We start from the raw sequence: 25,604 nt of genomic DNA on the forward strand, positions 1-25,604 counted from the left end.
CATGTACCCAAGTGTTATCCAACAACAGCAATGGCATCAAGCACATAAATGGGCTGTAAGTGTCATTTTGGACTAATTGGTAAGACAGTGTTTTCCCCTCTGGTAAGCCTGCGCTATCTTTTCCACTTAATTATCATTTGTATTTCTGTCTTTTACTATACCTCCCACTCTATTGTATACTTCCCTCTTGAGGCTTCGCTCCCCAGTGAGAACAATAGCTGATAAACTGCACTTCTGGGCTATTGATCTTAGCACTAATTAACCACAAGCCTCTACAAGGGTGAGGCCTCTGTGCAGGTTCTGCAGACAGCGAAAACGAAATAAATTTGTAACTATAAATAACTTAACTATAAGTAAACTTTATTTAGAAAGCGCCTTTAGAAACAAGAGTATATATGCTGAACAATAAAAACATTACAAAAATAGAAATAAAATAAACTTAACATAAAGTGCCTTAGTGAGTAAAACTGAGTTAAAAAAAATTGTTCCAGAGAGTGTGAGCTACAACTGCAAAGGCTTGGTTAACCTTGGTTTAGCCTAGATTTCAGGACAGTCAGAAGTAGTAATTGAAGTAGACAGGATTGGACCACATTAAGTGGTCCATTACGATGGTGGTGAGACCAGCTAGGTTTAGAGAAAGTCGCACTGAGGAAAAGACAGGAAGCAGAGCTGGAGGTAGCAGAGACTCAAATGTTGAGGTTCTCTCTGGGAGTAACAAGGATGGATATGATCAGGAACAAGCAGTGGCGTACACAGACATTTAGAGGGAAAAAAGGGCACCTTGTGCAGTGCGTGGAACCGGCCGGTTGCCTTAATAGTGTGAGATTTATAGAATGTGGGGCCTAAATAATATATTAGAAGCTTTTTTATCAAGAATTGATCATTGTCACCATGGTCCACATAATGTACAAAATAAGAAAAAATAACTTCAAAAGGTGCTCTAGCACCCCCTAGTGTCTATCTGTGCACGCCACTGGGAACGAGTACATCAGAGGGACAGCGACTGTTGTTTTGGAGATAAAGCCAGAGAGGCCAGACTGAGATGGTTTATACATGATAGTGAGTATATCGGTAGAAGGATGCTGATGTTGGTACTCCCAGACAGGAGGCCTAGAGGTAGACCAAAGAGGAGATGTATGGATGTAGTCAAAGAAGAGATTAAATTACTGTAGTTGGTGTGAGAGAAGAGGAGGCAGAGGACAGGGTGAGATGGAGGCAAATTATTTAGCTGTGGTGACCTCTAAAGGGAAAAGCCGAAAGGAAAAGAAGAGGACCACGTTCTTTACATGCAACCAAAAGTTCTGAGTTCTGAAGACTCCTACGTAGGTTTTTAAGCTTGCTTAACATTTGCTGCTAAAGTACTCTACCAATACAAAGTCTAACCCTGTAGTGTTCCACCTACTGTAAGTCAGTCTGTACTGAAGCACAATGGCTTTAATCACAGCTAATCTAGCCTAATTCCCCCTTTGCCCTATTAAACCACATTATCTGAAAACATTAGGCCCTTTAGCAGATATAATTAGTGTTGCAGGCTGCCAAAGGTTTAAACTTGAAAACAAAAGTTTGCATCATAATTTTGCTTAGATGGGGAAATGGATGTACTGTAGGCCAATATTGGGAGGCTAATATTACTTTGTCAATGATACTGCTGGTAGATTTAAATGATACTGCTGGTAGTTTTAAATGATACTGCTGGTAGATTTAAATGATACTGCTGCTAGATTTAAATGATACTGCTGGTAGATTTAATGATACTGCTGGTAGATTTAATTATACTGCTGGTAGATTTAAATGATACTGCTGGTAGATTTAAAACAAATGTCTACACTTGTTGAGTAGGGTTTATGACACTTACTCCGAACTTGCACTTTGGAGGATGCTCTGGAATACTGCTAAAATACTAATTTGTAATTATACTCAATATGTACAGGTAATGAATACTCACCAGTAAAGGTATGGTTTATCCTTGTCAACATTTATATTGTTCAAGGGATCCATTCTGAACCAGGTGTTGAGAGTGAACCCATTCTGATAAGGCCACTTAGCAATAGGAGGTAAAGCAATGGCCTGTGGAGTGTGGACAAATGGAGTTAGATGATCACAATATACAAAATACTGTAGAAGATTATCTCACTGTACAGTAGTGTAACAGTCAAGGCATCACTTCGTACAGTATCTTCATGTCTTAGGCTAGCCTATCACTTTGTTGCCACAGGGCTTTGCAGCCTGTCATGTCACTTTGCGTGAATGCAGCATTATGCTCCACATCACATCATAAAAAGGACAAGCAAAACTCTTTCACTGACTAGTTCAGCACGAAAAGGATCACTTTTTTTTCTTAGAGGTCATAGTACATTAAAAAAGAAAATTGCTGTGTTAAAATTAACCTGAAAAGTTTGGGAACCCTTTTATAGGGCACAGCAGTCATGTTTCAGAGATTGTTTCTTTTTTACAAGTTATGAAAGTACAGATTGTAAGCTTTCAAATTATGTGTCATTGTTTTAAATTGTTAAAAAGATAATATACTTATTGATTTGAATTCTAAAGAAGCTGATAAAAAGCCTGTCACGCATTTATCTCACACCACTCACAGTAGTTACTTGTTAAGGACTAATTATATAGTATTTTGTGATCCTAAAAGTGCTGTTTGTTATATTACATGAATTCTTCAACATTTGACTTTGACATTTAACTAAAATAAACAGAACAGCCCATTTCCTTGATTTGCGCAATTCACGTTTGCCTACTTGCAGCACTTCATCATAAAACCCTGTCACAAATGGGAGACTGTATATTGTAAATGGTGCATTTTGTAAATGGTGCATGTACACTGTACATGCACCATTTACTGTACATTGTACAGTATATAGCGCCTTTATCCAAGAGGCTTTACAATGATTGTGCATTACATTTCCCCCCCTTCAGCCTTCACACACATTCATACACTGAACCTTCCGGTTCCCAAGTGGTCGCTCTACCTCCTGAGCCACTACTGCCCCCATAATGTACTGTTATACATTGTGCAAATAAAGCTAAGCTTTCATCCCCAGTTAAATAGTTTTTCTTCTTTATTTAAGGTTTCAGCCTAATTCGCTGCGTTCCGCGGATCTGAAAATGTCACTGCACTACTCAGTCTGGACCTTAGAGTATCATATATACTCTAAGGTCTGGACAGAGGCTGCATTTCATAACGTCAACTGTTACGTAGCCACGTTGTTGCTGATGCGTCTTCAGCTAGCGCCACTCTGTCCATGCTTCTCACTGTTGAAAAACATAGCGCCGTTCGAGACTTTAAAAAAAATCCTACGTTAAAAAGTGAACGATTTAGTAGTCCACTGTCACATTCAGTAGTACAAAACAATGGTGAGTGTGGGGTGAGTTTGGTGAATGCCGTAGTGAAGGACGTTGCAGGACAACAGCAGTAGCTGTGCAGTGCGCATTGATACGTCAAACTGGTAACACATACCAATCAGAAGCCATGGTTCAACATTTCAACCTTCATATGTATCGCCTCCCTGTGGAGAATAGGAGACTGTCCAGACTGAGTAGCGCAGTGACATTTTCAGATCTGTGGAACGCAGAGAATCAGGCTGGAACCCAGGCTAATATTTCACCCAATTAGACCAAAACTTTATACATTTCTCCTTCGGCAGTCTGAGAGGGAAAGTGATCCGTTCCCTATTGTAAATATCATTTACTATATCTATCCATTATTTTATGGTGGGGGCCTCAGGAAGTAACCAGTCCCCAGTTCAAAATGTACCATAATATTATAAGTGACTGTGAAGGACTTACTGCCGCACTGCGACCAGGAAAGTTGAAGAAGGTATCTGGACCATGTCTCTGGGGCATCTGATTGAGCACTGACAGCAGTTTGATTGCATGCTTTGGCTGCAGGACAAACAAACATAGAAATAGTACTTACTGGCAAGCATTACAAAACAAACAAACACTGAAAGATTATGGACGAGCTACATCATTTGGAATTTACTCCGCCCGTACATCAAGTTTGGAAAGAGCCAACGTATGTCAAAGATACACCAGACACATCATAGCATGGGCACCAGATATACATGCTCTAAAAATAGTAATTTCTTTACGTTCGTATGCCCCCACACGCACATATATTTTCTCCCAAATGGAGACAGTGGAGCAAATCTGCGCACTTATGATCTTATGAACAAACACTATTTCTGAAGGACTGCAACCTTCATATATATGTCATATAATTTGTTCAGGAATATGAAAGAAGACATGATTCATTGACAGATTCTTCTATGCAATAATGCAACAATGTAGGTAAATAGTGTCGGGTATCTGTTCACGCTCGGAGGTATCGCATGATTTGGTTGACAGACTGGCAATGATGAACAGTCTAGATACTTTGGCACATTCATAAACTTCATTTTTGCTCTTTAGATACCGCTATAACATTTTACAAAGTATTTTACAAAAGGTCTCAATCGATTAGAAAAAGTGATAATTTGAAATCTCTCTCTCATTGACTTGGAATGCATGCCATCAAAGTTCCGGCTGTAGTTGAAAAATTATGCCAGTGTTCTTTCCTTAATGTACCTTTGTTGATAAATACCAGGAACCATATGTTGAATGCAGACCGTTAATGAACACACCACTAATTTGCAACATGTAGATAGCGGAACAAGCCCCAGAACAGTTCTCTCTGATGTGGGCTACTGTAACTTGATTGTCTGTGTCACACTCTGTAATAATTATATGGCACCCCTCGACCAAAATACATTTTCATCTGGAAAAGTCATTTCAGTTCTGCATAGGATCACACAATACTGTTCAGCAATCTGGCGTGTGACTTACCCAGATGCCTCCTTCTCCTTGCAGAATACTGAATAGGAGCTTTAGCTCCTTGAGTGTGATACTGTAGCTTGCTAGCACTCCCAGCATGTCCACCAGCAAGTCTGGAACGGCAGCATAGCAGGCAGCATACAGTAGCACACAGACACACACACAGAGGGGGAGGAAAAAGGGAAGAAAGCACACACAGGGGGTGGAAAAAGGGAAGAAAGCAATCAGAAAATACATTACAGTATAACAAATGTAGTTACAGAATTGCGCTTCATCCCAGAGGGGCGGCTTTGATGGCACAAGGGAATTGTTAAGTATTCACATACAGTAGCGCTCATGAGAAGATAATGAACTGTCAATCTAACTTCATTCTCTCTGGGTCCATTGTGCATTAAATTCTATTATACACAATTCATCCCAGAGACGCTTCCAGCAATGTTAAGCCTTAGTTAAGCATAGTTGTGCATGGTCTGACCTTGTAGATCTTCTTTTTGTCAGTGTGTGACTACTGTACAAGTATAACTCAGGATTCAGGAACACATTTCGTCAGATATTGAGCAAAATACCTAAAGGATGTCCATATTGTATTTGGCTGTAACTTAACTGGAGTTTGATGTACTGATAAATCCATTTCACACAGAGTGTACAATGGTACATTTCACTCTCAGTTAAATGTTATACAGAGGCTTTTAAAATACAGATTTGCTATAAATAAAGACAATTTACATATTCCGTGTTTCAAGGGTACAGTCTAGCTCTTCTGCATTATGTGTTGCCAATGCCAAATGCTGACGCTATGTACAGTACTATACCACTGCATCATGCTCAGACATGTTAGACAGTCTAAGCAATATTGTTCTTATATTGGAATTAACTTAACACTGACAAACCAAACACACAACATAATTGTGATCACTGTAATTGCTACAGCATTGAGTAAGATGGCTATTACCTTAAAGGACCACTTCACCACTTTTCAACCCATCTTCATATAATAGGTCCTCACTAATAATCATGATAAAATACCAAAAATGTTTCTACTCGGTCTATGTCTCATAGGAGGGTTGTGAGCAGTTCAGAAACCCGTCCACCAGTGACATCATCGTTAGGCAGATTTCTTTTAAGCATTTTTTTTTGGGGGAAGTTTAAAGACAGCTGGAGGGCAGTCATGCATTACCAAAAAGCAAGGCAGTAAATATTTCATTATTCTCAACTTTTGAGTAAACGGTGCTGAAAATGCAATATTCGTTTAACTGCCAATCAATGTCTTTCTCCTTCTTTTTTTAAAAGCTGCTGTGAAGCACAGCTGGTCTATTTCCGTGTGCGTGCGTGTGTGCGTATTTCAGATATGCAGCTGGTTTTCTCTACCTGCAAGCTTGTGGCTCTGCTATTTAAAATAAAACGTCTACAAGCTCACTACACTGTGCGCCACCAAAACTAAGAACTATAGTGGCCAGCGGATTGTCCATTCAGTAGAGCAACCCTCATCCATAGGAATGCAAATGTATGCCATTGTCTTATGGGGTGCTAGGAGTGGACCTGTAGTGTGGGACGCAATAAGTTAGTACACTACAGCCCAACAACGCTTTATTGTTCCCACTCAATTTAAAGCACCGTCATTGGGATACTACTTCCCAGCGCTGTATAGTTTTCCCCATACTATCCTTAAACAATAATTGAGGGTGTTCTTTATCGGCATTAATGCACACCTGCGATGTCCAGCAGAGGTCCATGAGCATAGGTGTGTGTGTGTGTGTGTAGACGCGCACGCGCACACACACACACACACACACACACACACACACACACACACACACACCGTGTTTTCTTAAAGCCTCCATCCCCATCAAACTACACCAACTGTTTCTTTCACATTACCCATGATAAAAAAATTGTCTATATGTTCCTGAAAGAGTGGCCGAAAGTAAATTTGCTCTAGCAAACTCTCATGCTCTCATTATACTTGAGCCCTGGTGCATAATGGTTAAAGTCAGCTCTATCAGGTAATCTCTGTGGGATTACCAACTGCCCCAACTGGAGGTTTTCCAGCATATCAATTATGGGTAAAGTACATTCACTATGGATCTTAAAGAGTGGGACTTTGGAGATGGATAGGGGCTTTCCACAACTTTTCGTTCTCATTGTAATTCAAAATCCAGGTTCATTGCAGGTCCACTACTGTCTACTGTATGCTAAAATCTGCTGCAAAGCACACTTGCACCAGAGTGCAAGTCTGAAAACAAGCAGGAGTTTGAGAGTCTACAGTACATCTATAGAGCGTCGCAGTCCCGCCCCCTTTCAGAATGACTAGTGGCACAGCTGCCCAGGAAATGGATTCCCTATTCATTTTCTCCATAGGCTTTAAAAAAAGTATGTATTTAAAGAAGGTTATGGCACGGACAAAGCCAACTGGGATCGTGACAAATCTTGACAATACAATGTTTTGGGCCGATCAAATAATTTATAAGAAGAAAAACAAAACAAATAGTGTTGTATCCTGCCTTTATTTTCTTCTTTCTAATTATTTTCTTTCTAAGCATTCAAATAATTCCAAATGATAAAACCTCATTAATAATACAGAAAAAAGGGAATATCTGCAGTAGTGCATTTATTTTAGTCTGGTCTGAATTGCGCCCTATGGAAGGCAGAAACACACATAATAATCATAGAACTAGAAATACAGTAAAGTGTCAGCAGATTCTGCCTCAAAAGACAGTTGAGAAAACCCCAGTGATTTTATAGAGGAAGAATGAACCACAACTCCACTGGAGCCAACCCTTTGATCTCGAGGAGTGATCAGTATCTTGACTCAGGAGAAACCAGAGTCCTCCCCTGACCTCCCGTTCAGCTATTTCATACTTAGTTTGAACCGCATACTGTACAATACATGTGTGTTTGTGTTCAGTGATGGGAGAATTATGGAAGAACTTAGATAGCATTTTATGTAGACATGGCACTATATAGTGTATGCATAGTTTCATTATTTAGATATTCCACTGTTACGTTCTTAGCTTACATATGATTCATAGCAATGTTTTATGTATATGATGTAATGTCATGTTTTTGTTCTTGCTTAATATAAATCGCTCTGGATTAAAAGTGTCTGCTAAATGTCTAAATTGTAAATTGAGAATGGGAGTTTTTTCTGACTTGGATACACTGTTAGTTAAAGGAGAACTTTGCTGATATTTAAAGTGAGTCCTATCGTTCTATTGTGATGAGGACATGAAAATCGGACAGAACACTTGCAGTACAATTTGTGTGGTGAGAGCCAGCCACAGAAAACTCATTGAAAAATGACATTTCACTGGTGCCGATTTTATGTCACGTTTTCACATAATAGAACGATATTATTATTACCGGCAATGTTTCCCATTGAATGATCACTGCTGAAAATAAAGGACAACTTTGGGGGGTTTTTTTCAACCAAGGTTCATGTTTTCGGTTGTCAACAGTTTGACTGCGGAATTAATTAATTGCAATGCCCTGTTGACTGCCTACATTTCCCTAATCTTTGAAGAACCACCACGCCGACATCATCGTTCCTTTTCATGAAAATCCGCTATAAAATTGTGTGATCCTTCGTCGTAGTGTTGAAAAATCATCCAAAGTGGCGATCAACAACACAGAGCGGAGGAACAACGCACCCGCTGCGCACCATTGCATTGGGCCTCAATTTCCCAGATCCCTTTGCATGCCATGCGCCGAATGCGTCACCTATCCCACTCTGTCCGATGGAAACCCTGAAAGTCTTAAAACGTATTAGAAACGCAAATGAAAACGTAAATCGTAAATTGTTATTGGGAGGGAAGCTGTTCTACAATCAATGGGAGGGAAAGTGTTAACTGACAAATGTGTACCTGCGATCATGTCATCCACGGAGCTCATCTGGAGGAGCACCTGCTGGATGAGGCCCACCTCTGTGCTCGTCTGCAGGTTGCGGACACTCTTGCGAAGGACGGCAGTGAACATGCTCCAGATCTCCGCTTGGCAGGTGACGTCACAGTGCTCCAGCAGCTCCACCATGCAGCTGATGCTCTCTGCATCCTGGATGATGAAGTTCATCTCCAGATCAAACTCGCCACCCACCAACTGCACAGAGGAGGGATGTGAGGGAGGGAGACATGGGAGGAGGCAGGAAGGTGCATGAGAGAATATCTGATTTAGTAGCATGCGGGCACTGCACAGCACTGCGAAGAGTGAAGGTAGGGATCCCTTTGAAAGCTTCCGATTTAAGGACCCGTGGATATTTGAGGTCATTGGATGTTTTAAAGTAACATCGGGGCGGGGGAATGGGATTGGGAATGCATCTTATGTGGGCCTATTGCCCCTTTAAAATCTATTAAAAAAGTAGAAAAAAAATCAATAATACCATTCTTGAAGTTCAGCAAGCATGAAATTGGTCATCTCAAGAAGAGCACGGTATGTATGGGGATGACTGAAAACACATTAGTTGGTGGGCATCATACAGGCAGGTGGAAAATACATGTGATTGACCGGCAATAGCCATGCAGGATCAAAAACATTTGAGGGGGGTTGTGGTGGGGTTGTGGTGGTCGTCCATTAGAGTTTGTGAGATTGTTTTAATTCTGGGTTCAGAGAGACATAATGGTGTTGTAAAGAAAGTCGAGTTTGTGTTAAACTAACAGACAGGCAAGACAGCATTTTGTCTTCAGTGTCAGTAATATGGACGTATTTACAAGCCCAAGAAAAAAATAGGCTGGGTGCAGGATCAAACAAAGTAATAGATCAAGAATAAAAAGAGTCCGCACACCATTTTCTGCACCCAGAAATATCTTTACATTACGTGGTAATGTTTCGGGGCGAAAGGGCTTCGGCCCGAAACATTAACACGAGTTAGAAAATGGTGTGCGGTCTCTTTTTATTCTTGAGCTATTACTTTGTTTGATCCTGCAGCCAGCCTATTAGGGTATTATTATATAGGTCTGTGTGTCTTTTGGCTTTTTTTCAGCCTCCTGCAACATATCTAAAAGCCCACAACAGAACAGACACAAACCCACCCACCACAACATGAAATGTATTATATTTATTTGTATTATATTATCTATACTTCAGAATACTGTGAGAACCCTGTTTGAGGCTGGGCCAGCTACTTGGGTTTACATTTGTGCAGACAAATCCCGTTATCAAACTATGCCACTTTATCCATGCCCATTGACCAAGATTGGAATTTAGCCAGAAAGCCAGAAGCCATCTTCATCAGAAAGCTCAGGGAAAAGAGGCAGTACTCAGTGAACCAGTACCAATGGTATTATGGAACATCACGTCTTAACTTATGTCTGAGAGGGGGAGCAATATGCAGTGAGCTGGTTCAGTGACCAAGCTGTGCAGGCAACTCTCGTGAAGCCACAGCATGCTGTAACAAAGCCCTTTGTCTAAATATAGCAGCCTACAGTACGTTAACTGGAATGCAAAATGGAAGAGACTGCTGGCCACTACGTACAGTCTCTCATTTATGGTAAGATTCCTCACTGCAGACCACCATCGGTACCGGGCAGTCACCCTTGTACAGTCAAATCAGTGATAGTCATTTAACCGTCTTACTGCTTACGATCCGCCAATTCAAATCCAACTGTCAACTGCTTCTATTGTCGTATAAGGATATAAACCTTATACGTATAAGGTATGAACCTTATACGACGACAGAAGCAGTTGGATTTGAATTGGCGGACCCTGGGTCGCAGTTTCCTTCTTCAGCAATTCTAGACCGGTTTCGTGCTTGCGCACTGCCGTTCACTTCTTGTATACAGGCGGACTGAAACGGCTCATAAGTCTAAATCTACGGAGCTCTCCATGGTTGCATCAAAACGCCGATGTTCAGAGGTCTTTCCTGATTATCCATATCCAGTGATCCCGATTGGAACATTTGGCGTTTTCTAGAGCAAGGATGGCCTCATTTTAGCTCGCTAGAATTGACACTAATACCGGTATTTAGCATCTGAAATGGACGCCAAAAACTGACGTACATCGGCAGTCAAACGCTGGCACTTTCATCCACCAAACTTAAAATGTGCCCAGGGTGCATTTTTTGTCAAATTAACACAGATGTCCTGTATATGGCCACTGTCCCGCCATAAAAAGACAACATGGCATTAATGTTTCACCCAACCACGATGAACTCAAAACTTTGATGCTTCAGCATTTTCTCAGATAAAGCATACATTATGGTTTACAATTACATTTTCTGCCAAGGCAGAAAAACTGATTGCGTAGCCTACTGATGGGAAAAAATGCCCTGAAAATAAAATATATAAAGTCTAATTTAAAGCGTTACGTGATCTCATATCCATCATTCAAAGACAGAGTCGCCTGCTGTACTACGAGCGTAGGCTGGTCCGCAATCTCACCGTGCTCCTGACCTGTGCAACATTATTAATTACACCATTCACAAGCACACAACTCTTTTGAGAAGCAGTATCCCGGAATAAACCCATTGCACTGCAAAAGGTGAATGAAATCATACGATTACACGCTGACTCATCAATCGTGTTCAGAGGTAATTCCTAGATATGCCCAGATAATTTGTATGTCACTAACGACCTCAGTAATGACAGTAATTGGCTAGCTAAATCTTGATTTAAACGTATACAGAACTAACATTGGTAGACATTTATGTATGCTCCTTTTAAAAGACAAACTAAAAAGCAACATTTAACAATAAAAATATATTTTTTGTAGGCTTAATCATCAATAAATACTATATTATTGACAAACACCAGATGGAAATAAAATGTAACGTGATGGCGCACTTGTTTTGTGACAGCATCGGAATGTTACTAGGAAAGCTTTCAGATACAGGAACGAACACTAGGACACAGTTTGGCTCAGCTTCAATAAATGATGATGATCCCATGGTTTTTTGTTCCTGCTTAATGTAAATCGCTCTGGATTAAGAGCGTCTGCTAAATGCCTAAATTGTAAATTGTAAATGATAGCTGAATGTGCTGATGTGATCTAGGCTCTAGCCCCTATCCAAATTCAGTTTCAGTGACACTCAGAGGATGGAGATATTGATATAATCACGCAGAGTGCAGCTCTGTGATCTGCCATCTCCACTTCTCCAGTATGCTCACCCACTTAAGATACAGATGCACACTCAATTACTGTAATAACAAATAATCTCCACCTACACTGACAGCACTTGAGTCATAATAACACAACGCTTTTCAGGGCAAATGGAATTGGTGCTGCAACTGTTATTGTCCATCCATTCATCCAGCGACTATACTCTGAGTCTCTCTTGTGTGACTGAACTTCTCACCCTATCTCTAAGGGAGATGCCAGCCACCCGTCGAAGAAAACTAATTTTTGCCGCTTGTATTCGCGACCTTATTCTTTCGGTCATGACCCACACTTCATTACCATAGGTGAGAGTAGGAACGAAGATTGCTCGGTAGACAGAGAGCATATTGTGATGTATTGAATCAAGGCACTCCTGATTAACTGCCAGTGGTTATAAATCAGGATTCAGGCAGAATAGCACTGGTTTTACTCTAAAACATTTCCTTTACAGTGCGTTTTAACAGCGGGCGACAGCCAGACACATTTTTTGTTCTACTTGCGCAAGCAGAGCATGCAAGTACTGTAATCGGCTGCGTATGTCGGTGGCGTTGCTCAGCCAATCAGGGGTTTGCTGCTTATGTTGGTGGTGTCGCTCGGCCAATCAGGGATTGGCTGCTTATTTTGGCGGTGTCGCTCGGCCAATCAGGGATTGGCTGATGACGTAACTAAGGTATGTTTGGTCATTGGCTGGGTGATCGGCTGGGTAAGAACGGTGGTCCCTGATTGGCCGAGAGACAACACAGACATATGTGGCCGATTGAGATATGTATGCATGTTCTCCATTGGCTAAAAAAGTGCCATTATTGTTGGTGACGTAACTATTCTATGTTTATCATTATATCATATCATCATGCATGTGTTAAAGAGGTAAGTTGACAGGAGTCAGCAGTAGGTTGCGCACTCTGCTCGCGCACAAGTAAGCCATTCATGGTCAACTTGTGTGCAAAGTGCAAGTGGGCAGCTCGACAGAGTGCATTTCTAGTTTGGATATGCGGTTGTCCAGAACCGCCGATCCGAACAATATCTCCAAATATGGGCATATACAGTATGAATAAGCACTTGTCCAGAACCGCCGATCCAACCAATATGAGGGGTATGGGCAGATACTGATAACAGGGACCTCCATATACAGTATGGGCATGAAAGGGACAAGCACTGAGATGCATATCTCCACAGATTAAAATGGGAATGAAAGAGACACACAGTCAGGTATACAGACTGGTACAGTGATCACAAAAGGGACACAGACATCCACTCAGCTCACAACACAACCACCTACTGGACAAATAAGTAAATGAAATCTGTCTGGAAAGGGAGAACTGCTTAATTACCTATTGAAGAAGATAAACTCCTCAATCCCTGTTAAACTCCATGGGGTAGCCTGTGATATCCAGAAAGCAATGAGAGACAAGATAAATGTCACAGCGATTATTGTCTGTGGCCGGGGGCCCACCATGGGAGAACAAAGAAAACCCTTGGAGAAAAATAATGTTGTTTTCCATCTCCAAGCCCAACTGAATGTTTTCCATCTCCAAGCCCAACTAAATGATGAGCATCAAAACAATGAAGGACTTAGACTTGAGTCTCCCTCAGGGTCTGTGACCAGAGGGTCTGCCTGGTGGGTGACAAGTTACAGAATGTCATGTGTCAGCTTAGGCATTTATCAAACTCTGCATGGCGGCACAAGCATTAGCAAATAAGAATGTCCACTATACGAATGCAAATGTCCTAAACTAGAATTTCGCCGGCCTTCGGCCGGCGAATCCTAGTTACATTGCAGCGCAATATGGGAAGAAGGAAATTGCGGGAGTTCACTCCACTTCATGTTTCAGCTGTGTTTTTAAACTCAGTAGTGTGCCCTGCACATGTAGTAACGCATGGGTTATAAAGTATTATAATAACAGAAAGTGTTTTTTATTTCTCATAAATACGCAAACATGGTGAAACAACTACAGTCACAGAGAGCAGTGCCAAGGTAGCTGCTGCCTGCGAACGATGCAAACAACAGCCTTGCCTGTCGTGTGTGTGTGTGTGTGTGTGTGTGTGTGTGTGTGTGTGTGTGTGTGTGTGTGTGGGGGGGATAGCACTAATTTTCGACATTTTACTGTGTCATAAATATTTACATCTGTAGCCTATATTGTGATTGCATTTGACCGTACATTTGACTCTTGTGTTATATTCTTGTGAAATATTCAGTAAAGTATTGTGGTGAAATATTCACCCCAAGTTGATAAGATATGCAGAGAATATAATACCAAGAACCCCCAGTTTGAAATGCATTAGGCCACAGACCCCCATTTGATACCATTTGCTCTCTGGGAAAATCAGGGTCCATTTGGTTCCATTTGTATGCTCTTGGAGTATGATGACTGTGCTAACAGTATTATGATAAAATATGTCTCAGTTTGAAGATTCAAAAAAACATATTTCATATGTGTGAGCTTGTAAAGTAGAACGTTCAACCTAGAGACAGTGTTGCCAAGTCTGATCATTATAAGCTACTTTGGACTTGTTTATCTATTGGTAGTCCTTGACATGGAAATGTTTGAGTTCCACTGCTCTGAAACAACATTAGACAACAAAGTTTGACAGTCAACACTAAAATTGATTATTTTAAGACTAATTTCCGGACCATTTCTGATTTACCTACTTTGAACTGGCCTATTAACATTTTTATAGACCTGGTTGCTTGTTTCACTCTCACATCCACGATATGTGGCAACCCTGGTCCCTGGTTTGTTTTGGTTTGCGTGTGGATGTTTTTTTGTGTTGCTTTAGCATCTTTAGCACAGTAGCTATCAGAGGCTGCAGCAGCTGCTGCGGTCATGAAAACGCAAGTTTCTGTCCCAGAAGCTCACGTTAGGTCTGCGCACACTGTACGTTGCTATGGCAACCTGTCATCAAATGCTGCTAACGTTGTGGTCAGCACTGTTAGCATGAGATGAGTTAGGCAAAAGCTGAGATAGATATAAAACTACTGGCCAAAATGTCATACAAAACACAACACCTAAAATCGGAATGTTATTGTGACCTACAGACCATCATGATTTGCTTGCTGGACCTATAATTAATTTATTTGCATTAAATTGCCACTCGCCCATATAAATAAAAAGCAAGATGGCTGCCGATTGCGAGCGGAGAGACGGAGAGAGTAGTGACGTGTGAGCCGGGGGCGGGCCTCTGACAACAGCATGAACACAGGGCAGTGTTGCCAGGTTTGCGAATTGTAAGCGAGTTGTAGTGTGTGTAAGTAGCCTGGTTAAAAGGCCTTGTTTCTGCCCGTGTTGGGGCATGTCGTGTCCACCAGTTTCTGTCGACCAGTTTATGTCCACCGCTTTTGGCACGTGACCAACTTAAGCAATGTTATATTAGATGGAACTGCCTGTAATTCAACATCAAAGTCATGTGAAATACATGTTTTTGAGTGGTGCAACCACTCCTACAACCAGCAATGTCCGCGTCTACGTACCTGTGTCTACCTACCTATGTGGGCATGAGCACGAGTATATGACTTATTAGTACCAGTAGGGGGCGCCAGAAACAGAGAGAGGGATAGTGCTGCTAATGAGAGAGAGAGAGAGAGAGAGAGAGAGAGAGAGAGAGAGACAGAGAGAGAGAGAGAGAGAGAGAGAGAGAGGTGGGGGGGGGGATTGCACCACTCAGTTCACACGGGTGTGATTTTTGTAATGCAACACACACACACACACACACAGTTGCCAACATTTCATACAATGTACTGTACCATACGTATCCATGCAATGCATCGGTTCTAATCAGGGTTTTACAGGCACAAGTTAAGCTGACCCATTTCGTTATTCCCTGGAGAGACTCCTGCAGCATTAACTAATCATATGATTTAAATTAAGGGTATCTAAATATAATTGTACAGCACATTATTGATAATAATAATACAGGTGTTGCTCAAATTCAATACTCAATTACGATTGAAATTTGCTGTATGCAATTTCTGCATACCAGGTACGTCGACAGTTCTAAGAATATAATCAAATGTATTACCCTTTTATCGGAAACTTGTAAGTTAATAATAATATTACTTTGAAATCAATATTTAATGTTAGATTATTGATTATCCTGTCAGGGTGCCCAACATGTACTTGTAGTATACTGTATTGTATTATCCCTCCCTTTATACTTCCACTTTAAATCAGTATCTACTCGGTTTAAGTGATCAACCATGTGTGCATGCAGTTACAATACTGCTGTGATTGACAACTGCCTTGATGACAGGAGACTTAAGACTAAGAGGGGTGGCCTCATCTATCATTACATTTGACAGAATTCCACACCCCCACAATGCAAATAAGCACAATGCAAGTTTTATCTCAGCTTTGTGCGCAGATCTGGTGAGCCAGAAAACAGCAGCCAGGAGAATGAGACTAGCAGGACACTGCCAAACACCAAGAGCTGCCAGCCAGCAAACTAGTGCTGTGGGAACCTACACACAGGCACCGGTCACCAGGACGTCCCGCAAAAAAACACCTGACAAGCCACTGAGATTAGTCAGAATGAATGACAAACCAATGTTTCAAGTCACTGACCTCTAAAGCGAACGACTAGATGTTCCCAAGAATCCAGCAGAGCTTGGTATTATTATTTTTGTACTTTTTGTTTTCTACCTTGTATTTCAGAAGGTTTGCTTGTTTAGTATATTATAGTTTTTATTTATGTATTTAATTTATATTTATTATGTTCGTTTTCAACAAGGTCAGACAATATAGCAGATCTACAATGGATTACATTGTACATCAGCCATTTTCAGTGCGTGACCCTGTGCAAATATAAATCAGATAAATCAGTGTGTGAGCTGTGAGTCAGTCATTAAGGCGCGAGTAATTTTCGCCCACAAAAGATACTTTTAGTGTCGTCAAGTACGTCAAACATGTATGGGTTTTATTAGACACTCCCCCTACTCATAAGGCCCTTCGTCACTATGGTGACATTGAACCGCTACTGTATACCGACTGGTTTCCAAGGCAAGCTTACAGTGGCCACTAAATTGGGTGAAAATAAATAGAACAGATGTCCTATTTTACAAGGACTGATGGAGAGTGTGAGCACCGCAAGGTGTCTCTGGGGCGAACATGGAAACGGAGAGACAAGTAGTCTTCACATTACTTCTAGATGCATATGAAACAAGTGAAATGGGTAAATGAAAATAGAAGTCCACCACATGCTAGCAAGAATTGTAATGTCACAGCCAGGGGCTTTTGTTAAAGTGTTAAATAAAACCAAAATTAATTAACACAGTCAGAGAAATAACATCTAGTGGCTACAACATCCATAACTTGTTTAAATGGTTAACCCATTCAGGCCCGGGAACCCATTTTGGTGTTCTGTACAGTATGTACAGTATTCAAAAAATAATAAATGTTGATGCCGCTATATAAATATTTGAAGTTTTTCAGAAAACCAAGGTCAGGATTTAGAGGGCCTTGTTAGAATCGAAGATAGGCCTATATTGTAAAGTAACACTTCTCAAATTGATTTAGCAACAACAACAAAATATTGATGAAACCGAGAATTAATATGCAACTAAAACATACAGAAATTGGTCCATTATGTAACGTGCATCTGTGATCTGGAAGTAAAACACCACTCAAAACCAGAACGCAACTCTGTGTAAAAATAGAGCCACTCTGATGAGGTTACTGTGCACGGTTGCATGTGGCGTCTCAGCAGCTGATGCAGCCGGGCCAGAGGTTGGATAACAATGGCAGCAACGAATCTCTGACCCATAGCATTATATATTAACAAGACCAGGGCCCTTGTTTGTTTTTTAGCTGTTGTGATTTCGTTTTCCTTCACGTGAAAGTTCAGCAAGTGATGGTACTTTGATTGGTCACCTTCTACCCCATCCCTGTAAGCTTATCATCCTCTCATTCCTTGCATCACTCCCTCACCCAGGACAAATAAAAGACTGGGTATGTGATCAAAAATATATATAGTTGTGACAACTCTGCATACTGTATGGCACACACCAGTGCCACCACTCAAGGGAAATATACGCAGGATCCAAGGTATAAGCTATCCATGGCCCATCTTGGTTCCTATAATTGTCAAAATAAGGTCAGGCTAAAGAACGACAGAGAGGGGGAAGGGGCAGATTAGATATACAAATCAGTTTATCGCTCCTGTCTTTTCATTGAGTTTGATTTATGGCTTGAACATTGAGGGTGCGCTCCACTAACAGTGACACTGCCTGAACCCTCTCTGATTTCAATCCATCCATATCTCTCTCTGGTAAGAATAGCACACTCCACAGAGCTGTAGTGTGTACCGACTGAGAATAATTTATCATTTTTGTCCTCCTATCAAGACTAAGAGCAATAGCTGTGTAGAAAGGAACAGGAGGGCTTTGAATGAGTAGAAAATGTCATATTCCGTATCATCTAACGTTAACAGAATATCATCAATCAAGCATCTGTCAAGTAAAGTCTCATATCACATCAATATGTGACAGGGTCTGATAGAATATTTGCCTTGTGTAGGGCACAGTCATTTTTCACATTGACTCATTATGAGAGTGTGCATTGTAGCTTTCAAATGATGTGTGAAGTGAGAAATCTGAAAGTAGTTGAAGATTCACTCATCTGAACGTTAAACCTCAAATCAAGATTGTAACAGTGGTGCGCCCATGGCCCGCCTTGAAGCGTGTTTGTCCTACAGTATGTGCAACGGTGCACTACACATGGCCACCGGTGTGACATTTCTCATGGAAGTGACATGAACAGCATTTGTGCCAAGTTTGGTGAGGATCAAAACAATGGTGCGCCTGGGCCGCCTGACGTGACCCCTGGTGTGATTATTCTGGATATTACGTCTTGACGTCCACGGTCGACAGGCCAATTTTGGTAGTACACTGAAAATTACACAATAAACGATGATCAGTCATCTGCCTCAGGCGAACCGTTGATCCAACAACTTTGGGCCAGCATAGCGGCTACTAGATCAAAAGCAGCCAACCAATTACATTGAAATCCAAACAGCACTCTGTTTTGATTTGAAGGCATTTATTCTTTTTGCGTTGGCATATCAGTGTTGTTGACAAAAATTACGTTAGCTTCAGGCTATACTTTGGTGTCATAGTGATTGGTTACGGAAAATGAAATCCCCCACAGTCACCTCACTTAACTTAACTGGCCTTAGAGCTGGAGCAGGGTGACGGAGAAGTTGGTTGCCCACTGCTTCCAATAGCTACAGTAGGATGTGTTAAATAACATGCAATAAATAAAATGTAAATTGTAAACTCAATTTATAGCTACTGTCTGTGACACATACTGTACATTTCTCAGGTCATATCATCACTGTCGGGAGGAAACCAACTAACAAACTCCATTTTGAGTTTTCTTTTCTCCATAAATCAATGCTACTGAACACCCTTTGTCTGTGTTTTATTAAAAAGCGCGTTGTACAAAACCTCTACAAATACAATACGGTGCAGTCACTGCAGTGTAGCCTATGTTTTGAATGTTAACTGTTTTTAAAGTGACCCAAACCTTTACTTTCCCCACTATATTAACATTTAAAATGCTATTCAATGTTTCAGCTTACAAGTCATTAGAAATGCAACTAGACGTACAAATCCTGCCCGCAACAGCATATCTTGTTCTACAGTATGTTTCTCTGTGCCCCATATACGACTGATTCGCCTATAGTAGACCGTAGTCTCAAAAGGTAATCATCTCTTAAACCTGGAGCAGTCTACCGATTATTAATTCCGACCAAGTGTACTGAAAATCTGCACATTAATTATCAAGTTAGCCATTCTCAGACAGACACACATGGATAGGTCTGATTACAATACCCTGGCATACTGTACATTGCTGCAGGCAGGGTAATTACCTACAGTGATTACGTAAAGTAAACTAAACCATTCACCATTTTACACTTCATTGTTGTCAAGACAAGTACAGTACAAAAGGCTGTTTCTGATAATGAAAACAACACAGTAGATTACATTCAGCTGGGAGATGTCTAGCGATAATTGGCATTGCCGTCAGCCTCATCCCCATTATTCTTTACGACTCATTCATTCAACTCAATTTAAATGTAGGGATATACAGTACGGAACCTTATTACTTTCTCCGAGAAATCTTTGTCCCTACTCTCACCTATGTTCATGGTGGCTGGCATCTCCCTTAGAGATAGGGTGAGAAGTTCAGTCACGCGAGAGAGACTCTTGAGTAGACACGCTGCTTCTGCGCTTGAAAAGGGAAAGGGAAAACACTGCTTGGCCCTGGCAAATAGCCACTTATCTCATTTGTGATAACTGCTATGGCCATTTTTGAGTGGTGCAACAACTCCAAGGAACAGCAATGTCCGTGTTCACCTATGTACCTATGTGTTGGTTAATGAGCACCAGTATATGACTGAGTACCAGTATGGGCGCTGTTGTGAGAGAGGGATAGTGCTGCACTGTTGCCTGCTAATGAGAGAGAGAGAGAGAGAGAGAGAGGTGGGGGGGGTGGAGTTGCACCACTCATTCACACAGGTGTGATTTTTAGCCCAATGAGTGATTTTCGTGCAAACCAAATGCTTGCAATGGATTCAGAATTATAAAAAACATATATAGTTTGACCAGTCACATGCTACTTAAAGCACAATGAAAATGTGTAAATGTTGCCTGCATAGGTTGTTAATTTTCAGGAGCTGTCACAAAGTTTCCCAAAGGAGTTGGGTTGGAACAAATTGAGAGGTGATAGTAGACATTTTTATGAACACATTTGTGAAGAAAGCTATTGGTAAGCATTTATTTTGCAGATTGGTCACAAATGTGACGTTCCCCAACTAATGTGATTAGCAGCCACTTTATATATAAGACACTTCTTCAGTAGCATGCTTACTGTGTATATACTGTAGTACTATATACTGTACTCTACTCCGACGTTGACCAAGACTGAAATGTTTCACTTAACTGACACTGTCTCACTGAAGATTACAACCAATCAGCGGTCCCTTGATAAGTACTACTAGAAAGCCCATATTGAGATTTATTTGAAAGGAAGGGAACAAGAACTCATTGGAGCGTAGAAACATGGCCTGAATATAAATATCCCCCACAGTCAACGGTGTAGAAACCCTAGAAACCCTCACCAGGCAGAGGCACAAACCCCAGCTGTTTTCATCATCCTGTGCACTTACTGTAGCTAATAAATCACACGGAAAATGACATGCCACTCTCACAAGGCACAGCGTGTACTATTCATGTACATGAACAATGCTACGTTGAATATGATATTTACTGCTTACTGTGAGTGTGAGTATCACCTTAAAACAGCAATAAATGACAATATACCACATGTATGTGATTAAACACTCCCCTAAAAGCTCTGTTCGCAAGGTCAAACCTGAGCACAAACATCATTCAATAGTAGGATACTATTCAAATGGTATTTGCGCTCACATTATTGTAACTTACATTGAAAAAGAAGATGTTTTTATTCTAGGAACAGACACTGTCTGAATGACCCTGACCCTGCGTGCTGCCCAGCCACTGGCTGACTGTATTTCAGAACTACGGACAGCGCCACTCCTCTAGAAATGTGACATGCTGTATAGTGTATAGTCATTAATTTTCAATGAGACCTGCGTTCTTTTTTTTCTGTACACGCCCTGTATGCGCCCATAAAAAAAATACAATCTTCTGACACATGGAGAAGGGACTTTAGGATAGGACACAGCTAATAAGAACTTCTAAGATCCCATTGCTTTTGTTAAACTCTGCTACTTCATCACACCAGTTAGCTGGGCACATCTGATAAATGGTATAGAGCTAGACTCCCAGGCAGAAAAAGCACCTTGAGGTCCAACGTCATCAACCTACTTCTCAGGCTGAATAGCACTTTTTTTCCCACACATCCATGTTTCCATTCAGAGCTTACTGTGCAGAGAAATACAGGCTTTTTTCCTTATCTTGGTCACTTCTGCTCGACATCTTCAATCCCTCTGCTTACTATCACACCCCAATCTCTTAACCTTAAGCCGCTGAATGTCTAGAAAGGTGTGCTGCTGTTCTCACTGCTCACCTTGCCCGAGGGTGAGAATACGAAATTCAAAAGGCAACCTTGCGGGAACTAAAAACATCCCAAAGGGATAGAGGGGGAAGAAAACCCTGGAAGCCTGGCGGTTGGCACTGTTGGGCACAGAGGGACACATTAGGGATGAGAGCATATAAGATTTAGCTTTTTGTTTATAAGTTGAACTATGTTTGTAGACAAACTATCTCTCCCCACCCCCCATTATTTCTGCTGTCCTTGCTGTATCTATCCGTCTGATCTAGATAGAAATATAAATGTTCAAAACTCGTGTGCCGCTTACACCACGTGGTCTTTGTTGTTGTTTCTCCGTGAATATCGTATGTCTGAGTTAGACACACAAACTGAACATTTTGAATGAAGGCTTCCTTCAGCATACAGTAATAGATACCCCACTGTAGATAACAGATTAAAGAAATGAAGAGAGTGCAAAAGAAAGCAAGGAGAGAATAAAATATATTCAAGAGCATCCTCAACTTTACATATGCATATTATCTTGGTATATTGTAGGCTCTATACCAGCACCATTTCCCCCCCCAGTAGCACTAGCTGCTACCCAACTTCTTTTTGTTTTAGGCAGGTGGTCCGCAGAGTATTCCCTGGGGGGTCTGTGTATACCTCTGACTCACAATATGTCTCTTTGTCTCTCTCTCCCACACTCACTCCCCCTTATGTTTTTTGTCCTGGCTGGATGGTGTGGGGTCTCAGCATGAAAATACTAGAAATAATATACTTTCTGTCCCGTGGTGAAACATTGTGTCTTTTTAAATAACCATAACTTGCTCAACTTTCAACCGATTTTCAAATGGTTTGGTTTGTTATACATGTCAGACGTCCGCATACGCTTTTATTATATGAAGTTCATATGAAAAACTCACATTAAACAGATAAGCACCCTGAATTATAGCCACATTGATAACGTTTGTAATAAACCAACCTGTTTGTAAATCCGACAAGATTTGAGGGAGTTATTAGTATTTTTGTTGCCATAGAACATACTATAGTGTACTGTAGCCCGAGACAAGATGGCCACCGGGTGAACAACGTCGGAGACTCCTCCTTGAGCCATCTAGCCTTTATATAAGTCTATGGCTTCGTGGACCACTTGGGGGTCAGTAGACCACCTGCCTCAAAATGCATGTATCAATAAGGCTATGATGATCTATCTTTGAACGGTAAGGAGTCAAGGACTATAAAATAATTAGTCATTTATAAATAATGCATCCCTAAGCTATATCAGGCACCCGCTAAGATCACAAATTCACAATTCAATTAAGAACCCAGACATCAAAACCACCGTTCTGACCAAACACTTCATGATGGTGTTTTCCGCCACTATACATAGCTCTGTGGTATTCAACTGGCGGCCCGAGCGCCCCCTTGTGGACCGTAGAAGAAATTTCAAAAATTTTAGTTTTAATTTTTTGGAAAATTCTGTGAATAATAAGAGGGCTAATGAAAGTTACGGGTATGGCATGTGTGCTATGAAGTGTGAGATTACCATAATGACAGTACCGTAATCCTGCATATTCCATGGCTTTTGGAGAAACTTTTTAGACTAGAGCACTGCAGAGGGCAGGGGTGTGTGTGTGTGTGTGTGTGTGTGTGTGTGTGTGTGTGTGTGTGTGTGTCCTGGGCATGACGTTAAAATGCTCCGTTGTAACTACCATCGTCAATGTAGTAGGTGCATGGATGCATTTGCAACTTCTGTGGACTATGTAACTTGCATACAAGAAGGCACTATTCACCAGTGGAGTCTACCAACAGCCAACGCTACCTGACGACCCCTCCCATGAAGAGCTTACTGGGATGAGAGGCAATATAGACCTTCCAGCGGTATGTCTGTCCACTGTCGGACTAACCCCGTAATAGCAATGGGTGGACTTCCAGGCACATGGATGAGAACAACTACCGGTACAGAGAGCACTTTAACACCAAGCAACAGTGCAAGACTAATAACTTTGTTTCCTATGGTGATCCAGCCTAGGACATATACCCACGGACTGCTTATCGGAGGGTTACGACAACTTGGGATGCCCGCCCAAAGACGATGCAGAAAGGCTGGCAAAGTGTGCCATCTCTGCTGCCCTATATGGCGGAGCTGCCACTGCTTGTGCCCAATTTGGAGTGCTGAGTGACATGTGTGTTGTATCATGAGGACACATCCATGAGTTTGTGAATGTAACCTTTACTGCGCCTAAAATATGTGTGTTCCTGTATCCTTTCCCATGTGTGTGGACATAAAGTAATTGTTAAACTGTGTGTGTGTGTGTGTGTGTGTGAATGAATGAATGAATGAATGAATGAATGAATGAATGAATGAATTTTTATTTTCGTGTCTTGTCAATTAAGACCCATCCCTTACGGGATTATAAGACACCAACAACATAAATAAACAATATCACGTTCACTTCTCACACAGAAGTTACACACTTGATCAAAACAAAAAACAGAAATATACATTATCATAAAATAAAATAATATAATAAATAATACATCACATATAAGTTTTCTTTGTCCTTATGTCCCAAGCTTTCTCTATATATTCTGCTAATGCAAATATCTTTTGTTCAAAAATCCATCTCAGTCGCTCTGCATCACTTAACCACATCAAATCTATATTTTTACATCTGTTAAATAACTTTTGACGTAGCTCATGATACAACGGGCAATAGAAAAGAAAATGGAACTCATTCTCAATATCATTTATGTCACAGTAGGTGCAAATACGTTCTTCTTCTGTAACTCCTCTATACCTCCCAGTCTCAAGGTGCAAGGGCAAGATCCCAGAACGAAGTTGGGCACATAGGGATCTTTGTCTTTTGGATAATGGGGCACAGACGTACTTTTCACTAGCACGTGTGTGTGTGTGTGTGTGTGTGTGTGTGTGTGTGTGTCCAGCACACACATACACAGCAACACTCACCCAGCCAACACTCACGGCCTAATCTACAGTAGTTGAATACATCAGTGTAGCTCTTGAAAGCATGCTCACCACACCAGCACGTAACACAGTAACCCATGTTCTAATATGGGTAATTAACGCTACTTTCCAGAGGGCCTGTGGCATTAAATGCTTCAAATCCTGCTTCCCTTTCTCATCAACAAGCATCCATCCACTGACTACACAGTACATTTTAAATGTGTGATACAGGGTACACTCAGTGCCCATGAAACACATGTTCTGATGAGCAAAGTGATTATGTTTAGAGCCAACAGTTCGATAGCCCACGGACACCCATTTGATGCTACGTTTTATCTCTGGGACCCCATCTACACGGTAAAATTCCCAGCGATCATGATTATCATTTGACAAGGAAGACCTGTAAGATTGAAACGTGTCTGTTGTTCTGTCCGTGGAGAGGTAAATAAAACTATGTGAAAACTAGGGACATTTATTTCGTGCTGGCTATTTTCTCACTTTCATGATATTGCTGAGCGATGCACCTTGAGACTTTTGTCTAATCGGGAGTGTTGTGGGCGTTCTGCTTTGTAGTGGTTTCTATGATTTATGAGTATACGAATGAACCCATAAGAGTGGCCTCATAAAGGTCTGTTTGTTGTCTCCACCAGGCCGAAGGCATGGGGAGAGAGTATGTTTTGCACTCCGTCCGTCCGTGTGTTATAGCGCCACCTGGAGGAATA

At 41.2% G+C, this 25,604-nt stretch overlaps 1 protein-coding gene across 1 annotated transcript in view; it reads right to left on the reverse strand.

Moving 5' to 3' along the window:
- The window catches only part of nbeab (neurobeachin b), a gene marked incomplete at its 5' end in the record, with an annotated part of 240,535 nt that overhangs the window by 191,044 nt on the left and 23,887 nt on the right, over window positions 1-25,604 (reverse strand). The window contains 4 exon segments of the mRNA XM_080772482.1: window positions 1,946-2,067; window positions 3,796-3,891; window positions 4,834-4,934; window positions 8,682-8,913. Coding sequence (XP_080628608.1) covers window positions 1,946-2,067; window positions 3,796-3,891; window positions 4,834-4,934; window positions 8,682-8,913 — 551 coding nt within the window.

The sequence above is a fragment of the Protomyctophum bolini genome (assembly GCF_963924005.1).
Source record: "Protomyctophum bolini genome assembly, chromosome: 9".
NCBI lineage: Eukaryota > Metazoa > Chordata > Actinopteri > Myctophiformes > Myctophidae > Protomyctophum > Protomyctophum bolini.